Genomic DNA, 21,096 nt, shown 5'->3' with positions numbered 1-21,096 from the left:
TAGTTTTTAAAATATTGAGATTTTCGTAAAGCCTTTGATGGTATCAGGATTTTTTCACTCATATGAAAAACGACTCAATAACTCCAAAACGGTTGTATTTACAAGGAAACTTGGAGAGAGGTTTTTAGTAAAGAAACTCATCGGCTTTCATATGAAACTAAAATCAATAAAATCGATGCAAGAATTTTCAAAATATTTAGATTTTTGTAAAACCTTTGATTCTCAGATCTTTCGCTTGTGTTATTCGGGTTAGAGCAGAATTCTGTATTGTGTAAATATAAATGATAGTTTGCTTATATTAAAATATAGCTTATTTTTTAAGGACTACTTGACAATATTGTCTATATCAGTCTATTTTTATATGAAAAGTGCCGATTTAATATCCAATCCAAGTAATACTATTTATAAATAGCAAAAACAATAATGTTCCAAGGGTGGATCCCTGAGCTATTCCTGATGTTGCTATAAAGGGGTACAATCTGTAACACTATATGTTCATACTATGCTGCTGACTATAAAAATATGTTTTAAATAATTTCAGTTAAATCATAACGTATTCCACATTTTTTGTCTCATTTCTGTAATAAAATAACAAATGCAACCCTATCAAAAGCCTTCCGAAAGTCAGTATAGACAACATCTGGTATATCTTATGTTATTGATATCAAGTTACTAACAGTAGACTTTTATTCAGTTACAAGTACAAAAAACTTGTAATTGTATTACCGTTAAGTAATTATTATTTCAGATTCTGGTGTTCCACGATTTTGGGACAATTCTTTATTGAATTTAATTCACATTTTTCCACTCAACTTAAATCAAAGTTTTTATCTAATAATATCGTAAAAACTTTATACAAGAGACCATTGGTACTCATTATTGAAACCCAAACCTCCAAGAGACCAAAATACCATTCAATTATTATATAATTAATACAAAAATAATAATAATTTAATTTTTTTTAAAAACCATTCAGATGTATTGAAATATTAGTTTATAAAGATGTAAATACCACAAATTTGTTGAAAACACCACAATTGGACGATAATTTGACTTAGTTTAAACAGAACAATGGGTAACATAGAAATTCATTTAAACCTTTAAATATTATAAATAATAATATATCATCTGGTCCTATTGCCTTGCCATCTTTTAAATTGTCTATGGATTCCAAGATATCTTGATCTTCAATGATATTTAGTGATACTGTTGAGAGACTAACCGTGTATAACACTATCTGGATTATTTTTGATGACAGAAAGAAGTGAATCTCTATATTTTACATTATTTTTAAAAAAATTATTTGTAATATGAAGAGCTCATCTTTTATTGTTAACAAATGTCCCAAAGCATCTTAAATCTCTGCCAATGTCGTCCTCAATTTTATTTAAATATAACATTTCTGCTGTTCTTATTTCATGTTTAATTCCTGACCTTATTTTTCTGAACTGCATATAAATCTAAACATCCCCAAGTTTATTTTATATTTTTCGTTATATTTAATCCTATTAATAAGCTCCTTAGTTAATTGAAGAGATTTGAGTTTTAATAAGATTACGGGATAAAGCTAAAGCCAAATTTAAAAAACATCAAACTGCAGATAATTGAGAACAGTTTAAACGCTTAAGGAATAATATTGACCATCTGATTTTGACACGCAACATTTTCATTTTATTTCTAGAAATAAAAGTAACAAAGATCTATAAAAAAAAATTAAAACTGTTCTTCTTTCTACTAGCATTCATATGAAACTAAAAATAAATAAAATCGTTACACGAGTTTGTAAATTCTCCTCCATTTTCTAGATGAAGAAGACTTCACGAATATAGTGTATGTGCCGTCGCATTTATACCACATGCTGTTCGAACTGTTTAAGAACTCGATGAGGGCCGTAATGGAGTATCACAACTCCAGCAACGAGTTCCCCCCTATAACCGTCGCGGTGTCAAAAGGAAAGGAAGATGTTTGCATAAAGGTATTTTCGTGTATACTCATCGATTGTGGGTGAGTATAGTCGCCCCGAGAGATAATCTATTTGCGAACTAAAATTTGCATTAATCCCAAAAAGTGTGGATGATATTAGGGATTATTATCAAACTCCTATGTAGTAATCTGAATTTAATTAATAGAATAGATTTTAATGTCCCCAAAGTAGCCGTTAGAGCTACAAACACTAAAATATTTAACGTGAATTTGGCTAGTCTATCACCCCTTAAAATCACAGAACAGTTCCTCTGATCATACCCCAATCCTAATCACTGTAGCTCAAACCTTTATGCAAGATCCCTATCCGGAAAAACTTATCACCAACTGGGAAATGTTTAAAAATATACTTGCAGAAAATCATCCAATCCCAACTCCAAGCTCTATTGAGGAAATAGATTCCTCAATAAAACAATTAACAGATGCAATTAAAGAATCGTTTAATTTAGCAACCACTAAAATCCCAATCCCAAACACCCACTCCATAGTCTTCCCAATGAGAATTAAAAGGTAGAACAGGCTAGACTGCAAAAAGACCCAGAAGCAAAAAGAATTGCGAATAATCTTACGAAAAGAATAAAAAACGAAGTCTTCGACTTCAGAAATGAAAGATTTTTTAGAAGAACTTAACGATGGCGATGAAGACAAATCAAAATTCTGGAAAGTTTCAAAAATACTGAGAGGGAGAACAAAAACACAGTTCCCGCCCATAGGAAACCAAGACGGTCTTCTGGTATACTCGGACTGGGATAAGGCGGAAACTTTTAACAGATCATTAACAGAACAATTTGACCTAAAGGATATACCAGATAATCCCGAATTACGTGGAGAAATAGAGCTATCAAACGTACAAATCGAAAACCTACCACTAAACGCGTTACCAAACTACAAAATTATAAGCCTACAAGAAATAAGAGACGTAATTAAAGACCAAATGAATAAGAAAGCACCAGGCAATGATGAAATAAACAACAAAATGCTGAAAACACTGCCTGACAATACACTCTTGGACATAAAAACCATTTATAACAAATGTCGAATGGAAAAAAGCATTTGTGGTAGTAATACCTAAACAGGGTAAAAACATTAAAAAAAAACGGAAGTTACAGACTCATTAGTCTGCTGCCATCACTGGGAAAAATATTTGAAAAGTCGATACTAAGCAGATTATGGGAGGAGCTAAATGAACTCAAAATAATCCCGGAAGAGCAGTGCGGATTTACAACAGGATTATCAACTGAGTTACAGCTTGCACGGATACAACAGAGTCTGGTGGATTCATTTAATGCGAAGGGATCTACCGCCATGATCACGCTCGACATCGAAAAGGCCTTCGATAGAGTGTGGCGTGACGGTTTGATCTATAAGTTGCAGAAATTTGGGGTGTCCGCAAGGTCCACTAAATTTATAAAAAAATTTGTGAAAGACAGGGAATTTATTGTTAGAATAAATGGAACTTTAACAGGATGAGAGCGAGAGTTCCCCAAGGCTCCCCGCTTGCACCAATTTTATTCAACATATACCAAACGGACATTCGAAAAAGCACACACTATTCGCAAGTCGCATTATTCGCGGACGACACTTGTGTCTTTGCGAGTTGTGCAAATTTAGTCCAGATCTTAGCGTACATGCCGAGTCATCTGGATAAAATTATAAAATGAGCAAACAACTGGACTGCCATTCTAATAACAAAAAAGCATGACCGCAACATCCCAAATTTGGCAATTTCGGGCACGCTGAGGTGGGACTCTGTAACGCAAATAGCGATAAATAAACTCTTTATTCTCTATCTCTACGGTATTTCGTACTCTGTAACGCCGTTCGGGCTTTTTCGTTACAGAACGAATATAGACGACCTCGCTTTCTTAAGCGACAACGAAAAGAACAAGTGTTATGTCATGATTTATTTTCAGTTTTTCGTTTTTTATTTATATTTGTATTCTGTGATTTAGGGTAAAAGGAAAAGGAGAAATTAAATTATTTTACTAGGTAAGTACTCATCCATTCCCTCAAGTAAATAATATCCTACGTAAAATTACACCTTGCAATTGCAAATCATTATAGATAAAAAGTGGGTATACATCATAATATTATTTCTGCTAACTTCCTATAATACCTATTGTATGCCTTTGAATATCTTAGCTTCTTTAAAAGAAACTATGTTTGAAATAAACTTAAATTGTTCCAGACTACTTTTTAATGCCATTTTTAATAAATAATCAACTCATTATTGTTGTTACAGAATCAAAGTAGAGCACCTAAAACCAATACAGCGCAATGGGACTGGGCTGTGCTGGATTGGTTTAAAATAAAAAATTTAAAATTTAAAAAAAAAAGTCAAAATGTCAATATTGTCAATGTCATTTTCTTCTTCTTCCGGTATTCACAGCTGGACTATGCTCAATTGTCTGATGTTTTTAGAATAGATAATTATCGAATTCTCTATGCCCGAGCAACAACGAAGTTTATATAAGGAAATGTTTATAGAGTGCCAAGGCATTAAGCGATCTTTGTCTCTTCGCTTCCTTCTCTAAATAGAGAAAATTTACAGAGTCCCACGCCTGGTCCCCTGGAAAGATGAGATAAAGTACCTAGGAGTATATTTCGACAAAAAAAAATAACTTTAAAACGCACATTATAAAGCAAATTAATTCATGCAACGGAACCATTCATGCGCTTTACTCCTTGCTCTGCAGGAGCAGTAAGCTCTCTTTGACTAATAAACTAATGGTCTATAAACAGGTCCTAAACTGCTTTACGCCTCAAACATTTTCTGGAATACCACGAAGACGAACATCAAAAAGCTTCAGGTGTTTCAGAATAAGTGTTTGCGGATGTTCACTAATGCACCATGTTGATCTGCACTCTGACTGCAAACTTGATACAATTCAAGAATACATAATAATTAAAAAACATTCAAAGTTCAAGGAAAAAGTCAGAAGTGTAGACGACTCCCTAATAGGAGAATTTCTCCTGAGACCAAGAGAAAACCAGCCATGGAAAGGCGTAATGTGATATTAGCCGCTGAACTTAAATATGACTAAAACAGTTCTTTTAGTATCCCAGGCTTTGTTTTCTCTACTAGGAGTCGATACCCAACCAAAGATAAATGGCAACCTTTCCCCGAAGCCTAATTACTCTTTCCTATCCTGAAATTAGTTAAAAATCCTTTAATCCAACCTCAGCACCCAGATGCTACAGAGAAAAGTAGTATAGGAGATCAAAGTACAATAGCACGCAGTTGTAACTGAGAAGACCGGCAAGAGTAATAACAGCTAGTCCGGAAGAAACCAGTGTAACAAAGAACCCCTTAAAATCACGCCAACTAAGTGCAATAAAGTGAATCAACTCTGTGATATAGATATTTTTAATATAAATGTTTTAAATCTTAAAGAGAAACTACTTAGTGTGGAATTGAATTAATATTATAACCCGCTGTTCTAGTCCTTATTATTATACTCAATCTTACTTTATTTTGGTATGTATCTTAGTACTGCCTTTGTTGACCTGTTGACCTGTAACTTTTTCCTATAGTTTAATTTTCTTGTTTCTTTTTTATTAGGTTACTTTGGTTTTGTTTACTTAGTTGGTAGGCACTCCCTCATTATAATTACATTATTAATGTGTTTAGATTGGAGTTGAAAAAAAAATGGGCACTTTTTAAGGATAAATTTTGTTGAAACTTGACCTATGCCGCTCACATTAAAGCAAATAGTTTATCTTTGCCGGAAACTATACTAACACCCTTCAAACTAGCTTCAAATAAAGACAATTTTTTATGTTTTTTTTTTAGATGTCGGATTTAGGTGGGGGCATCCCGCGTTCCACCACGGACCATTTATTCAAATATATGTACTCGACCGCGCCCCAACCGAGTAAATCGGACGCGCATACAGTACCGTTGGCCGGGTACGGGTACGGTTTGCCCATATCCCGATTGTATGCCCGATATTTTCACGGGGACTTGGTGTTGTTGTCTTGCGAGGGCTATGGAACCGATGCGGTGATTTATATGAAGGTAATGGAAAGAGTTGGTTGGTAAAGTGTCATTTAAGTTTTCGAAATGTCTGAGAGGCAAGGCAGTTTCTGGTAACTTGAGTCATTTTAGTTCTAGTGCTCGGATCGGCCTGATTTTTGTTTTAAAAGTTTCTTTGGGATGTTTTTTAGCTTTTGTTGAACAAATTAAGAAAACCCATTTACTAGAAATTTTTTTATTCAAGTTCTTAAAAGTCATGTCCAAGAGCTAAGGTAGTTTTAAGTAATTGGAGTCATAACTTCACTTCTAGTACGCATATCTAACTGATTTTTGTTTTAAAAGTTTCTTTGGAATGTTTCTTAGCTTGCATTCAAACAATCATAAAAATCCATGCATTATAAAAAATTTTTATGCAAGTTTTTAAAAGTCATGTCCAAGAGCAAAGGCAGTTTCAAGTTACTCGAGTCATAACTTCACTTCTAGTGCTCAAATCGGCCTGATTTTTATTTTAAAAATTTCTTTGGAATGTTCTTTAGTTTTCGTTGAAAAAATCACGAAAATCCACGTATTGGAACCTGTTTTATTTAAGTTTTTGAAAATCGTGTCCAAGAACAAAGGCAGTTTCAAATGACTTGAGTCATAACTTCAGTTCCTAGTGCTCATATCGACCTGATTTTTGTTTTAAAAATTTCTTTGGAATGTTCTTTAGTTTTCATTGAAAAAATCACGAAAATCCATCAATTAGAACCTGTTTTATTCAAGTTTTTGAAAATCAAGTTTAAGTGCAAAGGCAGTTTCAACTTCACTTCCTAGGGCTCAGATCGGCCTGCTTTTTCTGCCTATTTACCTTTTCTTTCATATTCCTGGTTTTTCAGTAATTTTTTTATGTGTTCCTGGTATTTTAGGGTATTTCTATTTTCATTCCAGGAATTTGGAGTAATTTTTACATCTTCCAAGCATATCAAATTATTATTTATTTCTTTCAAAAATTTCAAGTTAGTTTTCATTCCATTCCATTGCAGTCAATTTAGAGCTAACGGTTTCTATTGGAAATTGTAATTCAATGTCTTTTAAATTCCCTTTTTATTTCAGGCATTTGGATCACTTTTATTTTCCTATAAGTCCATGCTTCTGATTCATGTCCATGCGCCAAGGCAGTTTCAAGTAATTTGAGTCATAACTTCACTTATAGTGCTCAGATCGGCCTGATTTTTGTTTTAAAAGTTTCTTTGAAATGTTTTTCAGCCTTCATTGAAAAAATTACGAAAATCCATCAATTAGAACCTGTTTTATTCAAGTTTTTGAAAATCAAGTTCAAGTGCAAAGGCAGTTTCAAGTAACTTGAGTCATAACTTCAGTTCTAGTGCTCAGATTGGCCTGATTTTTGTTTTAAAAGTTTCTTTGAAATGTTTTTCAGCCTTCGTTGAAAAGATCACAAAAATCCATGTATTTGAACCTGTTTTATTTAAGTTTTTGAAAATCATGTTCAAGAACAAAGGCAGTTTCAAATGACTCGAGTCATAACTTCAGTTCTAGTGCTCAGATCGACCTGATTTTTGTTTTAAAAGTTTCTTTGGGGTGTAATTTAGCTTTCTTTGAAAAAATTACGAAAATCCATGTATTAGAACCCATTTTATTCAAGTTTTTATCAGTCAAGTCCAAGAGCTAAAGCGGTTTCAAGTAATTTGAGTCATAATTCCACTTCTAGTACTCAGATCGGCCTGGTTTTTGTATTAAAAGTTTCTTTGGGGTGTTCTTAAGCTGTTAGTAGAAAAATCACGAAAATCCATGCATTGGAATCTGTTTTATTCAAGTTTTTGAAAATCATGTCCAAGAACAAAGGCAGTTTCAAGTAACTTGAGTCATAATTCCACTTCTAGTACTCAGATCGACCTGGTTTTTATATTAAAAGTTTCTTTGGGGTGTTCTTTAGCTTTCTTTGAAAAAATTACGGAAATCCATATATTGGAACCTATTTTATTTAAGTTTTTGAAAATCATGTCCAAGAACAAAGGCAGTTTTAAATAACTCGAGTCACAACTTCAGTTCTAGTGCTCAGATCGACCTGGTTTTTATATTAAAAGTTTATTTGGGGTGTTCTTTAGCTTTCTTTTAAAAAATGACGGAAATCCATGTATTAGAACCCTTTTTATTCAGGTTTTTAACAGTCAAGTCCAAGAGCAAAGGTTGCAAATCCCGCATTTAAATTTGCTCATAGTTCCCAACCAATTTTACCGAACTACAATCACGAACACTTAAGATTGGAGAAGAGAAGAAATCTTTTAAGAATTTAAATATATAGTGTTACTGATTTCATGCTAAATTAACATTGTTTTTATTATTCTACACACGTCAAAATATTGAAAGAGATAAAACTAAAATAATACATTAAAATAACATAAAATTAAACTTTGGAAAATATTGGAGTTAAATAAAATTGATTTTGGAAACACTGCTAAACTTTAATTTATCAGAAATAAAAAAAATATTCGTAGTATACTCAGGGATTATTATTCTATAACAATTTGAAGAAATAAAATATCGAAAACTCAAAATAGCATAAATAGAAGAAAACTTAATAAAAAATAAAATGTCCCTTTTAATAGAATTTATGTCCACATTGTTAACAGCCAGACATCTGTTTGGCATACTCCGAATTAAATTGCCAATGTCGTTTGTCTTAGTTTGTAGCCATAGATTCAAAAACTTTTTTCTCATCTGGAACTTTATTGCTTGATTTAAGTCACACCTTTGTAACCTTTACCAAACGTCTCGATAAGATTTAAATCAGTGTATTACCCAGGGCATGGATTCTTGCAATATGGAACATACATTGTCATACATAAAAATAAAATGTTAATTACATTCTATAGAGAGTGTAGGAACAATGAAACTATTAAAATTTCAGCCCGAACCATCAAATTTCCGCCTTGGCACCTAGTTTTCAGCACCCATTTTTTCAATAGTTTGTAAGCGACACACATTTTTCTTGAATCTTTATCAAAACCGTAGTACTTTAACTTTGCGAGTAGAAGCTGGTAATCAAATACTTTGGAGAAGTCCAATAATATAAAAACACTTACTAAACCATCATCATTGGCTTTAATTAAATCATATTTTAAAACCGCAGTTAGTGCTGTTGCGGTGCTGTAATCTTGACGATATTCTTATATTTCTATAGCAGTAAAAAATTTAAAGATGTGATAATGAATTATTTTCTCTAATATTTGAGACCTGGTGAGAGCAATGCTAATTATACTCAGGTCGGGAAAATTCTTTTCTTTTAGAAAGAGGCAAACCTCTTAAAATTTCAAGTAATTTGAGTCATAACTCCACTTATAGTGCTCAGATCGGCCTGATTTTTGTGTTAAAGATTTCTTTGGAGTGTTCTTAAGCTTTCAGTAGAAACATCACGAAAATCCATGTATTGGAATCTGTTTTATTCAAGTTTTTGAAAATCATGCCCAAGAACAAAGGCAGTTTCAAGTAACTTGAGTCATAATTCCACTTCTAGTACTCAGATCGGCCTGATTTTTGTATTGAAAGTTCCTTTGGAATGTTTTTTAGCTTTTATTAAGACAATCTTAAAAATCCATGCCTTAGAACGTTTTATATAGCAGTTTTTAAAAGTCTTGTCCAGGAGCAAAGGCAGTGCCAAGAAACTTTTTAGAATGAAAAATGTCGGGTATGTTTTTATGTGTTTTTCCAGTGTGAATAATTTTGATTTTATTCAAGGCATTTTGGGTCATTTTCTATGCGTTTTAAGCATTTTGGGTAGTTCCTATATTTCCTCAAAGAATTTCAAATTATTTTTCACTCAATTCCAGTCCATTTATAGCTAACGGTTTCCATTGGAAATTAGAATTCAGTCTCTTAATTTTTTTCATGTTTAACCTTTAATAATCGAGGCATTTTTTATGTACTCCAGGCATGTGAGATTAATTTTATTTTTATTCCAGGCATTTGGATTAATTTTAATTTTCCTCAATAGAATCTTTGTTTCAAGTCATTCATCCTTTCAGAATTTTTACGTGTCCGAAGCTTTTTATAGTTCGTACCAAATAAACTACGATGTACATCATCAAAGGGAGTTTGTTACCATACGAGTGTGTTACCAACGGAATCGAAGAGCGGGAAATTTAAATTTATATAGTCAGTTGGTCGCGTCGGGATGTAGTGACTGAAAATTAAATTAGAGTAATTTTCTACATCTTTTAGACACTTTAGATTATATTTATTTCAGCCATTCGGTCGTTTTTAAGTTGTCCATTGAAAATAATTTTTTAAGTCATTCAGGCATTTGGTGTCCTTTTATAGTGTCGTTCTATGTCTTCCACGCATTTAACGCCATTTCTATTTAAATTCCAGGCATTAGACCTAATTTTCCTTTTTATTCTAAGAATTTAGTTATTGTTAAGTCTTCCGGGTGTTTTATTTTAAAAAAAATTACGTGCTTCAATTATTTTTATTCGAGGCACTCGAAATAATTTTCCGATTAATTCTAGTCATTTTTGTGTTCCAGGCAATGAAGTTCAATCAGGCTAATTCTCTGTATCTTTCAGGCATTTTAAATAATTCAATTTTACATTTTTATTCCAGGCTTTTGGAGCCAATTTTTTTTTTATGTGAGTCATAACTCCGCTTCTAGTGCTCAGATCGACCTGATTTTTGTGTTAAAGGTTTCTTTGGAATGTTCTTTAACTTTCAATTAAAAAAAATCGGGAAAGTCCATTAATTAAAACCTGTTTTATTCAAGTTTTTGAAAATCAAGTCCAAGGGCAAAGGCATAACTCCACTTCTAGTACTCAGATCGGCCTGAAAGTTCCTTTGGAATGTTTTTTAGCTTTCATTGAAAAAAATCATAAAAATCCATGCATTAGAACATTTTTTTATGTAAATTTTTAGAAGTCATGTTTGAAGAGCAAAGGCAGTTTCAAGTACCTTTTTTGTCTTGAATAAAATGAAAAATTTCGGGTAATTTTTTGTGTTTTTTAAGCTTTTCAGGTAGTTTCTGTATTTCTTCAAGAAGTTCAAAGATTATTTTTTTTGTCTATTCCAGTTGTCTCTCATATTCCAGGCATTTGGGTCAATTTTTATGTGCATCTTAGATTAATTTATTTTAATTCCAGGAATTTAGAATCATTTTTCACTTTATTCGAGGCATTTCGGGTATTTTCTATGCTTTTTAAGCATTTTAGGTAGTTTCTATATGTCTTCCAGCAATTTCAAATTAGTTTTCAGTCCATTCTAGTCAATTTATAGCTAACGGTTATCATTGGAAATTATTAATTCAATGTCGCTTAAATTTTTTGTAAGTTCCCTTTTATTTTCCTGTTGAGTGTGAATTTTTACACATCCGGGGCATTTTATAGTTTGTAGCAAATAAATTACAATGTACATCATTAAAGGCAGTTTGTGACAATATGATTGAAAATTAGAGTGGAGTGTAATTGTCTACATCATTTAGACACTTTAGATTATTTTTATTTCAGCCATTAAGTTGTTCTTAATTTGTCCAGATATTAGAAATTATTTTTTAAGTCTTTCAGGCATTTGGTGTCGTCGTATGTCTTCCACGCATTTAACACTATTTCTACTTAAATTGCTGGCATTAGACCTAATTTTCCTTTTTATTCTAGGAATTTAGAGCTATTGTTAAGTCTTCCAGGCATTTTATTCAAAAAAAGAATTACGTCCTTTAATTATTTTTATTCGAGGCACTCGAAATAATTGTCCGATTAATTTTAGTAATTTTTGTGTTCCAGGCATTTTAAAATTTTATTCCAGGCTTTTCGAGCCATATTTTTTTTTAAGTGAGTCATAACTCCACTTCTAGTTCTGCGATTAACCTGACCTTTGTTTTAAAAGTTTCTTTGGAATGTTTTTTAGCTTTCGTTGAAATAACCACGAAAATCCATGAATTGGAACCTCTTTTATTCAAGTTTTTGAAAATCATGTCCAAGAACAAAGGCAGTTTCAAGTAACTTGAGTCATATCTTCAGTTCTAGTGCTCAGATCGGCCTGATTTTTGTTTTAGAAGGTTCTTTGGAATGTTCTTAAACTTTTATTAAAAAAATCACCAAAATCCAGGCATTAGAAAAAAAATTATTTAAGTTTTAAAAAAATGCTTCCCCTAGTTCTCTTATAAATATTTGGTTTCTGTATTTCAAATTGATTGTAGTACTACTAAATATAACAAATACATATTCCTGGAATGTTCACATATATTTTAGTACATTGATAATGAATTCTGCCTAAACTTTCAGTGTATTGCTCTATACATTTTAATAGGTTCATTTACTTTAAAACTTCTTACCTAGATGTGAACAAAGTTTAAATTAAAACAATGATGCAAATAGAAGGGAATGGCCTTTGACATAATTGTTCATTAGACTTGTATATGACATTTCTCGTCTACTATATGGAAGATTATAAACATTTGAGACCAAGATGAGTGACAAATTTTTTTTTGCAACTTTATGGAATTATTAGGTTACTGTCCGTTTTAAATCAAGTTGCATAAACATGCTTAACATTCTGCATTAATTCACTAGATATACTAGAATATAGTGTTCGAATATTGAGTAGTTGCTCCAATGCATTGTTGTACAAACCACCCCAGATACCGTAAGATACCGCATCAAGATACCGTAAGTTAATAAGGACTCAACCAGTGATTTATAAATATTAGGCAGTAATTTTCTATTTAAAAATTCTCGTAGTTGATAAAATGTTCTATATAAGAGCTCTAACTTCTGTTATAAACAATATAAGTTCTTTCCACTTTACGTGTTCCTAGATATTTTATGTTTTTTAGGGCTTTAATTTCTTCTTCAAAATTTTCTATTTTTATTCTTTGATATGACTTGAAATTATAGAAAGCTACATAATTGAAGTTTCTGTAAATTTAAGAGACATCCAATTTTTTTACTTCAGATTGTACTAGTTGTTTAAATTTTAACAAGACAAATCATGCAACAAAACCACTATATTATTAGCTGTCATATGATATAATTATACTTTTAATGACAATTTCTGTGAGACAATTAATGTAAAGATCAAACAAGAGGATGCCAACTAAACGACAGTAAAGTTGTAAAAGAAAAGTTGTTTTTCAGGCCCTCTCTAACGAGGCGAACGAACTGCTCCCGATTTTCAACAAAACCACGTCGAAATTCTACAAAACGACGGTACAAACGGGCGATTGGTCGAATCAGTCCGCCCACATCGGAGACAGACAGATCAGTACCGGATGCAAAAAGCACCAGTTGCCCCAATCGGCCCAAGAAGCATTAACGAGAGCATTGTAGTTTTTAAGGCCCCACAGATTCTAGTCAAGTAACTACTGTTTAGGCGTTTTTAAGTTTCAAAACTGAAACGAACGACGGTGATTTTATTATGTATGTATATTAGGACGATGTAATGTTATTTAGGCGAATAATGTCGCATTAAATAAAAAAAATATATATGTATTAAATTATTCAGGTGCTTGTTCCAGTGTTTTGCGTTTCATTTATTTATCTAGACGACGTTTCTTGATTATGCCTTTTCATATACGTGATATGAATATTGTAGACCGTCCTCCTCTTGCAGTTCCTCGGGAACTTCAGGTTCCCTATAAGAAAAACATTATTTTTATTGCATTTTGTGGTGCTGATTTTATATACAATTGTAAAGGAATTATCGGGATAAAGGATAGCAAAAATAGACGTTCTTACTTGTCGATACATTTTCTCAAGAAGTATTAATGAAAAACTGACTTTTGTTGCTGTTGTTAAAATACTAGTGGACAATGAACAAGTTTGTATTTGCGACCTTTGTACGTCGAAAATATACGAGCTTAACATCATCGAAAATAAAATGCAGAAGAGTTTTAGTACTGCTTTCTTTACAATGCAAGAAGTCTTAGGAAAAAACACCTAATATGTTTAATTTGTTGAACCAAATGAAAAATGAGCTATGAAAGCTAAAATGTGAAGTAACGGAACTTAGAAAAGAAATCAACATTAAGAAAATTGCTACTTATTCTGATGTTGCAAAAAAAGCCTAAATAATAATAGGAGATAAAAAATAGGAGCACAAGTAATGGAAATATATTTGTTAAATGCACCATAAAAGAGGAAATAACCTCGATGCTACACACCGAAGGAGAACAATCCTCGAGATTGATAGGAAAAGTTCAAGGACGGAATACCAAAAATCATTGAAGACAACAAAACCATAATGAATTTACAGTAACTTAAAATCAAAAAGAACGAACAACAAAATTCTCAGTTATTTTTTCCGGGGTGTGGACCAGATGCCTAATATCAACTCTGGAATGGTCTGTATTGGTTGGAATCGCTGTGATCTGTACGACGATGTCCCCTTGACAAGATACAATCACAAAAGCAATGCTTGCACTAAAGACTATGTAGGACATGTGCAAGAAAATACGAAACAAGCACATGTAATAGTAATAGTCAACAAAAATGTTACAACTGCATCCTAGCATACAGAAGATATAATTTAAAACATAATAATGAACATACAGCCTTAGATACCAATTTTCCATCAACTTGAAAGCTCGAAAAATAATTGACTATGGGGAATAATGATTGTAAATTATCATGGATGGAAAAGTACAATATCTTAACTAAGACGGTGAACTGCAATATGCTACATAATGAAGTGCAAATATTTTTAATTTAGTACATAAAAATGTCAGGCGCCTATAAAAAAAATTTGACAATTTACATACATAATTGTATCAAGCGAAACTTTCCGAATATCTTCGAATGATTATTAACTTCGAATGATATAAACTTATTAGTCAGCCATACACATACATTCTTTCGTTTCAAAAATCGTGGCGTGTTAAGATGTGACGGTTATCATGCATGAAAGAACGGCATGGTAAAAAGACCGTCAGTACCAAACACTTGAAAAAGTATCCAAATCATTTAGCATGTGATTGCGCGTGGTACATCAGTGTCAAGGAAAAAATCGTTGTGTGTGGGCAAAAAGTGTCATTTATCGTGTCGTTTGAAACTGCATGTGATCATGCACAAATTTTCAACGTGAATTTTCGTTGCGCGACGAGTTACGCTATGCCTTCGAGTTAATTTTCGATGTTTGTGGTTTGTTGACTGTGAAATGAATAAAAAGAGAAAAATTTGTATTGTTGCATGTGCGGTTCTGGCCATGGAAACCACGAAAAAGAAAAAACGACGTATATGGCAGAAAAAATGGCTGGCTGATTGAGAAAAATATAGTCACATGTCGCTTTTGCGAGAATTGAGAGATAATGATCCAGGCGACTTTAAAAATTACTTAAGGATGGAGAGCAATACGTTTGATGAACTTCTGAGTTTAATGCGACCATATCTTAGTAAACAAGATACTGCAATGAGACAAAGTATACCTGCCGATGAACGACTTATTGCCACTCTTCGTTTTCTTGCTACTGGACGTAGTTATGAAGATCTTAAATTCACTACAGGAATATCTGCTCAAGCTTTAGGACGCATCATACCCGAAACATGCAAGGCTCTATATGAGGTATTACATAAGGATTACTTGAAGGTAAGTTTAGAATATTTTTTTTAATTCAAGCTTATATCAGTTATTTTATATGTTAAAATACGTTGAAAAATCTGACACCAACTGTCCTGCATTTTGCGGCTGCTCCTGATGTTCCAGGTGATGGTGCTGGTGAAGATGTTATTGATGATAGCAAACTGGGCGAAGAAAAAGTATTTCGATTTTGAGACTGAAGGTCGAAAATACTAGTGTCTTCAGTTAATTGATTTAGAGCAGCTTTATGTAATATTTTTGTAATCAGGGTTTCAGCGTACATCCGTTGACTCTCATTCAACTTTCTATGTTTTGTGGCAACAAATTTGCCGAAAGCTGTACTTTCTGATTCTTCATCACAGTTTTTCAATGCGTCCGTGCAACTTTTCATAAATATTTGCTGTTGCATCTCATGTGGTGTCACCTTCGTCTTTGCTCCTTCGACAGGTGTTTTGAAAATCTGTAAAATAAAAAATCATTGTATGGTAAAAAACATGCCGTGTGAGAAGACTAACTAAAAGTTGAAGACGTTTTGGTCAGTTTTATAAAAGTTAATACAAGTTGGAACGTCAACAATTTAAAAAAAATTAATTGATTGGTTTTATTAATTCTAAATAAGCTATTTAGCCAAAAGGTTCAAAAATACTAGTAATACCTACTAACATTTTAATAATTTTGCTGTAACTTAATGAAAATAAATTTCGTATTGATTCTTTTATTTCAGATGCCGTCAAGTGAATACGATTGGAGAATCGTTGCTGAAGGCTTTATTAACTCACAATGGCAGATACCAAACTGTGGAGGCGCCATCGATGGAAAACACATTCGCATATTTCCGCCACCAAATACAGGCGCATTGTATTATGACTATAAGAACTTTTATAGTATTATGTTAATGGCGATCGTGAACGCAGAATATGAGTTCTTGTATGTTGATGTTGGAAAAAATGGTCGACTATCAGATGGTGGAGTACTAGGATACACGACGTTTTTCAGACATTTAATTTCAGATCGACTTCATTTGCCTTACGGAATATTACGGAAACTACTGTAAATTTAAACTTCGTGTTTATAGGAGATGAAGCATTTGCTTTACATGACCATATTTTAAAACCATTTTCACAAAGGGATCTTACTCATGAAAGGCGATTATATAATTACAGATTATCAAGGGGAAGAAATGTTGTTGAGAATGTTTTCGGTTTGATTGCAGCCAGATTTCGAATTTTGCATACGCCTATAAATGTTGTCGTTCATAAAGTTTGTTACTTTATAATGGCTATATTGGTACTTCATAACTTTCTAAAGAGAAAAGCAAGATCATATGTTAGTGAGAATGCGTTGGATTCAGTAAATGCAACCTCTCACGAAATAAATTACAATGCCGAATGGCGAGAAAGTGAAGTACAACTTGTTGGTCTAAGAACTGTACGTCAGAGTAATTATTTATCAATAAAATCAAATCGCGATAAATATGTTACCTACTTTAGTGGAGAAGGTGCAGTACCTTGGCAAGAGGACATGCTAACGAAGGGAAAACAACTGAACAATTCTATAACTTATAGTTTAAATTTCAATATTTACACAAAAAAATAAAATATAAAGTTTGAGTGGACGCTAAATTGTCAGCAATAAATAAAACTGAAATAATATAAAATGTATACTAACCATTTCATTGCTTTCACCTTTTTCCTTCTCCTTTCTAGAAGCAGCACGTGGTTGTTGTTCTTCAACTGAAGAAATTTGGCTATTTTGTGTAGCGTTTTCCTCAAGGTTATCACCGGTCTCAAAAGCAGAGGTCTCTTCGGAGGATGACGGACTGTTCGCCATAGTATCAAAACTCTGTAGGTAACTCATGTTCTCGGGTAAACATTAATAAATCGAAATACCAGAGACTTGGCACATACTGACTATCACTAGAAGCGCCACTTCTCTTAAACTTTTCAGATTTTTTAAGCTCTTTTCGAAACGAACCCCTCATCGATTGAACTTTCTTAGAGACAAGGTCTCGATCAGCATTTAAATCGACCTTGCGATAAAATTGCACTAATGCATCATATCCCAAATTTATTAAGTTTCTATTCACATACTCACACGTGGTGTGGAGTGTGGGTACAGAACTCGACGTAAGCAGTACTCCCCACACTCCAACGGAATGCACGTTTAAAATCTCCTCCCGATCTATCATTTTGCGTGCGCATAACACTCACGCTCATGATTTTCCACGTGTTTTTAGAGATGACACGATAAACCGTGCAAAATAACGTCTGTGTATGGCTGGCTATTAACATAAAAGGTTATGAAACATTCAAAATTAAAGGCAAGTCAATAAGTCTAAATCTAAAATCACTAGCTAGAGCAGTATGTCATGTTAGGGATATTGCTTTGGGAATAACAGCGGTGTATAAACCTCCCCACCTATTTCAAAAGATCTTTTTATCCAAGATTTTGAAGAATTATTAAGTTTGAGTAATAATGAACGACTAGAAATATTTACTGGAGATGTTAACATAGATTCATTAAAGATTGCAGATAATAGTGTTATAGGATATTCAACTGCTATGTCCGAATTAGGTAATTTAACTTCTAAAAATTCAATTCCATAACACAAATACCAAAGTTGGTAGTAGTAAAGAAATTTTTTGTTAGATCCTATTTCTTGGTGGAAAACTAGTGAACTTCAATGCATATTTTTTTAAACCAATATTTGAGCCGTTCAGCGGAGAAGTGGTCTAACTCCCTTAAAGTAGAAATTTAGAAAATTGATATTTTGCATCTGGATGAATTAAAAAATCACAGTAACATATTCTTTACTTTTTTGTACATATTTATAATAACCCTATACTAAAATTTCATATGGTAAACATTTTTACTGATTGCGCCCATTAATTACATTTTTGCCGCCCAATGTCATTCTTCCAGTAAGTTTTTTTCAAAAACATTGCTGAAAATTGGTATAACCTTGGAGAGTTATATCACTTTTCCTCGTAAAAGTCAACCAAATTTCACAAAACTGATGAACCAAAGAAAAATAATAGCTGTAGTATGTTTACTATGATATCTATTACTGATAAAAGTGTTCAAAAAATATAGAGCTTAAAGAGCAAAACATTATTGCTACTTATCTTACATACTAAACTTACAGTGAGGAGAGTAAGAACAAGTTATTAAACAAATTAATCTTCATCAGAATCGGATAATGGACCACTGTCAACAGCATCTTCTTTTGTCAGTAAGTCCAGGAAGAATTGATGCTGAATCGGGGGAATCCACTGAAGAAGTTCTATCATATCTTTTTTCTTAGCTACAGTAACTGATCTACACACTACGTACCATAACACTAAAAAAACCTGACTAAACGTTAAGGAATAACGTTAGGAAGCGCTTATCTTAGCTAAGTTAAAATTTTGACTTATACCAGTTTTCGACTGTATATGTATATATTAGACCAGTAGAAATATAATTAATGGTATAACACAAAAATTAAAAAATACTGACATATACCACTTTTCCTCTGAGCGGCTCATTTATTACTGTTATTATTCCTACATATCTAACAAAAAATTGTTAAATATAAGGAATCTTAACAGACTTTTAGCAGAACAAGACTAGGACTAAGTGTGATGTATACTTTATAGTCGTTTATGTACAAGAGCCTTAATCAATATGTCAATACAGATTGACAAGAAGACTTTACACTAAGAACATTAATAACAGGTCCTGATAAAGCATTGAACCTTTTTTTTGAAGTCTATGCCAAGCATATAAGAAGTTCAGAAAGCACCCCTTTAACTAACAAAAAAAAAATAAAAATTGGATTACAAATGATATAATTAATAGTTTCAATCAGACATATGGACAAATGACAACTAATAAAAACCTAAGAAATAGCAATTGATTATAAAAATTACAGAAGTCATAACAATTCAAATAAATAAAGGACAATATACATTAGAACAATCTGTTCATATATTCATTTTAAACCTCATAAAAAATTATATGTATAATACTCTCTCAAGGGCAGAGGTGACTTGAGCATTCTTAGTAGCTTAAAAAATATAAATTATTTTTTTTTATAAATTTAGCACCAAAAACTTCTTTATTTTATAATAAAGGACACAAAAAATTAATTTAAATTTAGCAAAGACTGTAATAAGTATGTACCCAATCCTTACCAAAATTTCACATTATTCTGATAACATACATAGGGAAAAACAAAATATCTTGCACATTTGTTGGAAAACTAATTTTTTTTTATTAATATGCTGTCTAGGTCTTTAGAATGGTGTTTTGCTGAAGGACAAATGTAGAATCAAGGGTAGGATTTATCACAATAGTTTGAGGTTAATTAAGTAGGTTTATTAAAAACAGATATGGAAACCGCTTTTTTTTTAATATTAACGCACATAGGTATTTTTTGTACCTGTAGGCGTTAGGTTAAAACAAATAAATGTAGTAATAAGGTATTTTTTTTGTTTCTTAAAAGCACATTCTGTTAATTTATGATTCCAAGTGAAATGAAAAAGCATGTTTTTGGAATATTCAGAGAGAGTTAATCCATAGGAACGCCAAGGCAAATATATATGAGTTCTCGCAAAAATATATGCGAGTTTCTAGAAAACTACATAAAAGTGTTAAGAACGTCTTTTTTTATGCTATTTCCCAATGATTTCTTCACAACTTTTAATACTTAAAAATTGCCACATATGCTCACTAACCTTATTTCCTTTAAATTCTCGGGAAGTGTGGGCAAAAATGTATCACACTCGAAACTCGTATGCAGCTTCGTCAAGTACAACTTATCAAAATATGGCGAGCTTAAGGCTTCCTAAAAAGACAAATTTATAAAAAATAAAGTCCCCAGGTATGGCAGTACCTTATAAACACTATAACCTCCGATAACCCATACACTTTCAAATGACCCCCAACTCAAAGCATCCAATGCTGTCTCGAAACTCTTAAAGCCAAAAGTGTCCTGATATTGCTGTAAATCCAGGTTGGATCTGCTTAAAATGAAATTAATACGGCCTGGTAATGGTCGGAACTGTTCTGGGATGCTTTCCCAAGTTTTTCGACCCATTATAACTATGTTCTTTTTAGTAGGGTCTTTGGTGGTTTTGGTCATTCTACTAAAGTAAGCCATTTCTTTCCTATGGAAGAGAAAGTTAAATAAGGTCTGTTTTTGAACCATTGTTGTCTCTTTAAACCCACATAAATACAATTATAAGTTAATTTTTTTCTAGGGAAATGTTTGCCAAGCAGTTATTAATCTCTTTAATATCAAATATAGTTAAAAATACACTTTTTTTACAGTGTTTCTTCTGTACACTTGCCACTTACTTTAATCTCCAGGGTAATTCGCCATTTTTGCCTATACCCAAATTTTCACTGGCAGCAACGATTAGTTTCAATTTTAATCCCATTTTTCTCTTAACTCGCGTTATACTCAACTAACTTAAATCATAGACATATAATCATCATGCTTCCGCTGATAACTTAAACTGATAAAATAATAAAATTCAAAAACGTAACCAACAATTTTTAAATTCAAAACAAATAAACGTCAACGGTTTTTGACAAGA

At 32.4% G+C, this 21,096-nt stretch overlaps 4 protein-coding genes across 6 annotated transcripts in view; 2 read left to right on the top strand and 2 right to left on the bottom strand.

The window, feature by feature from the left end:
• The window catches only part of LOC126736876 (pyruvate dehydrogenase (acetyl-transferring) kinase, mitochondrial), a 29,203-nt gene extending 15,747 nt beyond the window's left edge, over positions 1 to 13,456 (top strand). For 2 of the 3 annotated variants that reach the window (XM_050441481.1, XM_050441482.1), the window contains 3 exons: positions 1,806 to 1,975; positions 5,777 to 6,001; positions 13,078 to 13,456. In XM_050441481.1, coding sequence (XP_050297438.1) covers positions 1,806 to 1,975; positions 5,777 to 6,001; positions 13,078 to 13,269 — 587 coding nt within the window. In that variant the 3' untranslated portion in view covers positions 13,270 to 13,456. The remainder of the gene's footprint in view (positions 1 to 1,805; positions 1,976 to 5,776; positions 6,002 to 13,077) is intronic. The other variant, XM_050441483.1, reaches the window with a different exon arrangement.
• On the bottom strand, positions 13,347 to 21,050 carry LOC126736880 (dihydrofolate reductase-like). Its single transcript, XM_050441489.1, has 4 exons — positions 20,855 to 21,050; positions 20,391 to 20,664; positions 20,233 to 20,342; positions 13,347 to 13,574 (listed from the first exon to the last, which is right to left on the bottom strand). Exons 1-4 carry the CDS (start codon positions 20,935 to 20,937, stop codon positions 13,499 to 13,501), a joined length of 543 nt encoding a protein of 180 aa, XP_050297446.1. The 5' UTR covers positions 20,938 to 21,050; the 3' UTR covers positions 13,347 to 13,498.
• On the top strand, positions 15,218 to 17,282 carry LOC126736878 (uncharacterized). Its single transcript, XM_050441487.1, has 2 exons — positions 15,218 to 15,523; positions 16,239 to 17,282. Exons 1-2 carry the CDS (start codon positions 15,218 to 15,220, stop codon positions 16,566 to 16,568), a joined length of 636 nt encoding a protein of 211 aa, XP_050297444.1. The 3' UTR covers positions 16,569 to 17,282.
• LOC126736879 (uncharacterized) lies at positions 15,483 to 17,371 on the bottom strand. The gene is made up of 2 exons (XM_050441488.1): positions 17,183 to 17,371; positions 15,483 to 15,974 (listed from the first exon to the last, which is right to left on the bottom strand). Exons 1-2 carry the CDS (start codon positions 17,369 to 17,371, stop codon positions 15,576 to 15,578), a joined length of 588 nt encoding a protein of 195 aa, XP_050297445.1. The 3' UTR covers positions 15,483 to 15,575.
• Positions 21,051 to 21,096: the final 46 nt, after the last annotated feature.

The sequence above is a fragment of the Anthonomus grandis genome, chromosome 5, assembly GCF_022605725.1.
Source record: "Anthonomus grandis grandis chromosome 5, icAntGran1.3, whole genome shotgun sequence".
Classification (NCBI taxonomy): Eukaryota; Metazoa; Arthropoda; class Insecta; order Coleoptera; family Curculionidae; genus Anthonomus; species Anthonomus grandis.
Note: the sequence above shows the minus strand (reverse complement) of the source record. Positions and strands in the feature narration are given on the sequence as shown.

Bases quoted from the DNA above. Each gene is read 5' to 3' on its own strand.
- LOC126736878 (XM_050441487.1), top strand. From the start codon at position 15,218: ATGTCGCTTTTGCGAGAATTGAGAGATAATGATCCAGGCGACTTTAAA. The intron at 15,524-16,238 runs GTAAGTTTAGAA...CTTTTATTTCAG, and splicing joins TACATAAGGATTACTTGAAG to ATGCCGTCAAGTGAATACGA.
- LOC126736879 (XM_050441488.1), bottom strand. From the start codon at position 17,371: ATGAGTTACCTACAGAGTTTTGATACTATGGCGAACAGTCCGTCATCC. The intron at 15,975-17,182 runs GTTAGTATACAT...TTTATTTTACAG, and splicing joins AAGGTGAAAGCAATGAAATG to ATTTTCAAAACACCTGTCGA.
- LOC126736880 (XM_050441489.1), bottom strand. From the start codon at position 20,937: ATGGGATTAAAATTGAAACTAATCGTTGCTGCCAGTGAAAATTTGGGT. The intron at 20,343-20,390 runs GTACTGCCATAC...TTGTCTTTTTAG, and splicing joins GAGGTTATAGTGTTTATAAG to GAAGCCTTAAGCTCGCCATA. The intron at 13,575-20,232 runs GTTAGTGAGCAT...TTTTTCTTATAG, and splicing joins GAGAATTTAAAGGAAATAAG to GGAACCTGAAGTTCCCGAGG.